The following is a 4811-nucleotide window of genomic DNA, read 5'->3' as shown; positions in this document are numbered from 1 at the left end:
TCAGTCTGCGTTTTGCTGACACTTTATTTTCTCCGTCAAGTTTCCTAGGCGAATAATAGAAGACGTCAAGTCGTCGCTCCATAGACCTATATAATTAGCCTAATTATAGGCCAAGACACAGTAAGACGGGGTTATATAGGTCTATGCGTCGCTCTCTCCCCCGAAGATGTTTTGCCCATCTGGGAATCCCTTTTCTATTTATAGACTCATGGCTCCTCACGAAAAAGGTGTTCCCGCCCCCCCGAGAGCTGAAAATCTCCTCACATTTTGATGACGTTTTGCGCAGTCGGCCGAAGCGGAAGTTATTCACTGAAAAGGAAAGCAGGAAAAACGACAGGGAGCAGGCTGGCAGCGTCTAAAAAATATGCTGTATGCCATGTTTTCCTTGCTAAATTGAGCAAGTTTGACATTTCTACTGACGAACAAGGTAAGGACACGAATGGAAGGTTGTGTTTGGTGTAATTTGAAGTACGACGCACCGAGTTTTTGACAGTTTCTGTTACTCTTCCTGGTGATGGTTCCTAAAGCGGAAGCATTCCAAAGTGACCAAAGGCAGGCCAGGCTAAGACACTTTACTAACTCCCAAGTCACTAAATCGAAGTCACCAGCCTAGATCGAAGTATTCTAGATCTGTCAGTCACGGTGAGGATTTCTCTTTTACATTCACTACCCAGGAGCGATTACTTCTTTCCTGTATCTAATTCCTGTACTTTCCTCAGATGTAATGAGAGGCTTGGTATTTTGTGACACAGGGGTTGAAGTTGGGCTTGCCAAAACCTCTAGATCTAGATTCTATATTCAAACTCTAAATAATCTAGTCCACAAATTTTGTCCGAGCATAGATGATTGTTGAGCCCTATCCATCTACTGTCCTCTTATTCTTCCTCATCTAGATTGGCCGCCTCTATTCTCACCCGGAGTGAGAATAGTGCAGGCGAGTCTAAAAATTTTGCGTTCACCCTAAACCACAGAATTCTACACTGTGATAAGAGAAAAATTGTAGAATTCTGTGCCGTGAACAAACGTTCCATTACAACTGTAGTCTACTAAAAGCGAACAATTTTGTCTGTGGGCAGTGGAGAGAGAGAGAGAAAGAGAGAGAGGAGTAGCGCGAGAATATCCGGGCAAAACAAAATGGCGACCCACGTAGTTCGGCTCGATTCGAAAAGTTAAATAGCCGTAGCATCTTTGTAGACAACCAAATTAATTTACTTTTGTGTTTTAACATCATTTATTAACTTTGTTTTGGTCAGTTTGATCATCCACACCGATAGACAGTATTCAGAAAGAGACAGAGAGAGAGAGAAGAGGGGAGGAGTTGATCTTGCGAAAACTTTCGGGCGGGTTGGAATAGCCACTTTCATCTAGATTATATATGTTAAAGTAAGTAAAGTTGTTCCCCTCCTCTCTCCCCCCCCCCCATTTTGAACTGCTTGACCTACAGACCTACCACTCCTAGCCTCTGACTCTCAGTCTCAGATTCACCAAAGGATGGGTGCCATGTTTTTCAGTTTCAGGAAACGAGCCAAAGTGAAAGTGCGATTGTTGACGTGCACAACAGTGACCTGGGCATGGGTGTGCTGTGTAGGAGAAGGCAGTTTAGTGAACGCACTAGCGGCAGGGGGAATCGGCCCTGTAGACTTATGTGACCGGCCGCGAAGCCTTGGGTTATGGTGGGTCGAAACAACTCGCAGTTTTGTTTCATTTTGTGAATCGCACTACCACATCCAATACATCTTTTTAAATGGTAAAGAAAGATCTTAAAAATGGCGGTCTTCGCGTGAAAATCGTTTTGGTAGAAGTGGTAGAAATATCTGCTTCTGAAAACAAGGCTATTTTTACAACGCGATAAAATGAAAACTACTGGCTGCATATTCATGTAGCAATGCCTATCAGGTTTTCCTGCACGGTGAAAATTTGGTCCACGTTTGCGGGTGAATATTTTGACCGGGTCGTAGCCTAGGTGACTAACTTTCTCAACCTCGGTCTGCTCTGTTTCTGGACCAATGTGAATGAAACTCGGCAACCAATCAGAAAATAGGGCAAACTAATGATATATGGACGTTGAAGTTCGTACACATTTAAATAACACATTACACCCTAACTCGCCCGGGATCGCCCGGGAATTCCCTTTCGTGTTCCACCCTGACTCGCCCGGAACCGCCCGCACCGACCTAGCGTCTTTAGAAATGAAGTCTCGCCTTGACGAGACTCTGGGGACGCGATTTTGATTTGCATAGTATAGCAAAAAGTTTCTTCTTTCGTTTGATACCGAAACGAATTTTTTCGGGCTAGTAGTTTTAGTATTAGAGCTGATCGAAGTGCGATCGCGTTACCGACACTTCGAAAGTGCCTCGACTAGTTGAAAAGCGACACAATTGAGTTTGAAAACGGAAATAACGATGGATTTGAGCAAAACCAAGCATATATGACCAATCAGATGGCTCAGATGTTGATGAAAACGTTGTAGCAAGAGTTTGGGGCGATTCAGATTGATCAGACGTAGAAAATCTAGAATTTAGATGTAGGGCCCGACCGCGAGGCTGAGAGTGAGAGTGACGGGTCGGACACCCCGATTGAACTAAAGTTAGAACATTTCCAACAGTTTGTGCATACATAAAGTTATATTTTTCTGAAACTTCATTGTTTTCTTTTTAACTGTTATTTTTTCAGGATTTTTGGAATTTGTTTAGTATTTTTAAAATGTGTTTTTTAAACGCTTGTATTCACGGGAGGTGGGTTTCTTCCCCTTGCTAAGGATCTAGGAATGGACTTCCCGTCCAGGCCCTTAGTGTGTTATGTGTTAACCTACACTTTTGGTGTCGGGAACACTTTCGTATTAGGTGAACCGAAAACTATAAGGAGTTTGAATTTCAACGCCAAGAGGGTAACAGATCTATCTACCCTCTATAGTATGCTCAAATTTGAACGTTCTGATCCAGTAGTTGTTTAGACCCGATCATAAATGCACGACTACCCCCCAATCCAAAGTGGCTTCGCTCGGAGACCGGTCATTTTCCCCTCACTCTCGCGGCAAATGTACGTGACCTACAAGTCCCAGCATGACTATTCCGAGCCTGTTCATTGGTCACTTGAAATAGAAGGGTTATGGCGGGTGCATGCATCCGGTTGTTTTTCTCTCCGTTCCCCTGTGACATCGCAATGGGGGTATTCCGAGGGGAGCTTATCTCGTCTCGGGGTGTTCACGTCTCAACGGGGAAAAAGAATTTTCAATTGTACGGTATGCTAGATTGAATTAACTTATCTTTTAAGGTTGGAATGGTCTAAAGTCATCAAAGAGAGCTTTGCCATTATTTAGTCACGCTACCAACATATTCTTAAAGTTAAAGATCCCATGTTGTGATACAATGCTATAAATAAAATGGACTCATCCCGACACCCCTTTTTCGCAAAATCGAAATATGTACACCAAAATTTAAATCAAAATGCATTAAAAAATTGAACTCTGTCAGCGACGGGGCGCCCCCACTCTCCCCTGCACACTGCGATATCATAACGTACTGCGCCGGCGTCGCATTCTTTCCCGCTTTCCTTGTTTCTCCGGATTATAATAATACACGCGGCTATGAAATTATGAACGGACTGACAAAAGAATTCACAATTCTGTTTTTATTTTACAATTTGTGGCTCTTGAATAATGCAGATGATAACTAACTAAATCTAGATTCCCTGTCTAGAATTAGCAGTAGTAGGCCAGCAGCAGTCAGAAAGCCAGCGTCTGCTAGATCTAACTGTTTATGTCAATGGGCTTTGGAATTTAAATAAAACTTGAATTGCACAGTTCTATTTGATGTTAGATTCAGCTTCTGGCTATATTTTCCATAGTTAACTCTTTTCCTTTTATTAGACGACTTTTGTCTTCAATCAGTTTTGGGCAAACTTACTTAACTAGTTTGGAGAAGAGAACAGAGTTTTTAAGCCTCTGCTCAGTCTTTCACTTTCAGTACCTAATAATTTTATGTTATTATATTTTCTGGATTTTTTATCACCCTGAACCTCTAAAAGTACCCTAAAAAATATTTCAGTGACTTTGTAAAGAGATGTTTTGTAGTTTTGTACATTCTGTGTAAAATTCTCACCAAACTGATATACAAAACTTTGACCAAATCTGCATTTAGTGGAGAGTAATGCTCGTTTGTGTTGTTGCATTTTGCTGTCACAAAAACTCAAGTGTTTCAAATGGCCTGAAAGTGGCCGGATTTTTGGGAGGAAAAATCTCCATAACTTTTTGACTAATAAAGATATCAACACAATTGAAACTGTTTTATGATCGTGAAGGAGGGGCTTTCGAATGAAATCATCTCAAAGCATATCGGACACATTTGAAATTGTCACTAAACTGCCTCGTGGGAGGTCCTATTTTATTGTTCCAAGTTCTGCTTCTGTGAGAAAGATCTTGTACCCCCCTCCCCATCCCCCCTCCCCCATCTCCCTCCTCCCCATCCCCCCCAGTATGGGGCTGGGTGAGGAAATGTGTGTGGATACATATATGTCAGTAACATTCTCCCCCTCTCCCTCCTCCCCCATCTCCCCCCTCCTCATTGCCCCCAGCATGGGCGTGGCAGAGGAGATGTGTGGCCGGTCGTCCCATGAGGCCATGCTGCGCGTACAGGACGCGGAGCTGCGACTGCTGGACAGCGTGCACCACTTTGTCCTCATGAGGGTGGACAACGACAGGAAGTACGCCGCAGGGCTCGCCAAGATACTGCACGCCACCGTCGCCAAGGGGGGAGATGCAGAGTTTGTCGAGTGTTGTACGGTGTTTAAGGTGAGGGGGTGTGGTGGTGGGG

The 4811-nt window shown here is 43.5% G+C and overlaps 1 protein-coding gene across 1 annotated transcript in view; it reads left to right on the top strand.

The window, feature by feature from the left end:
* Positions 1–274: 274 nt before the first annotated feature.
* The window catches only part of LOC101849517 (tyrosine-protein kinase Fer), a gene marked incomplete at its 3' end in the record, with an annotated part of 14565 nt that continues 10028 nt past the window's right edge, over positions 275–4811 (top strand). The window contains 2 exon segments of the mRNA XM_013090775.2: positions 275–427; positions 4573–4789. Coding sequence (XP_012946229.1) covers positions 4574–4789 — 216 coding nt within the window.

Source organism: Aplysia californica, unplaced genomic scaffold, assembly GCF_000002075.1.
Source record: "Aplysia californica isolate F4 #8 unplaced genomic scaffold, AplCal3.0 scaffold01500, whole genome shotgun sequence".
Lineage (NCBI taxonomy): Eukaryota > Metazoa > Mollusca > Gastropoda > Aplysiida > Aplysiidae > Aplysia > Aplysia californica.
Note: the sequence above shows the minus strand (reverse complement) of the source record. Positions and strands in the feature narration are given on the sequence as shown.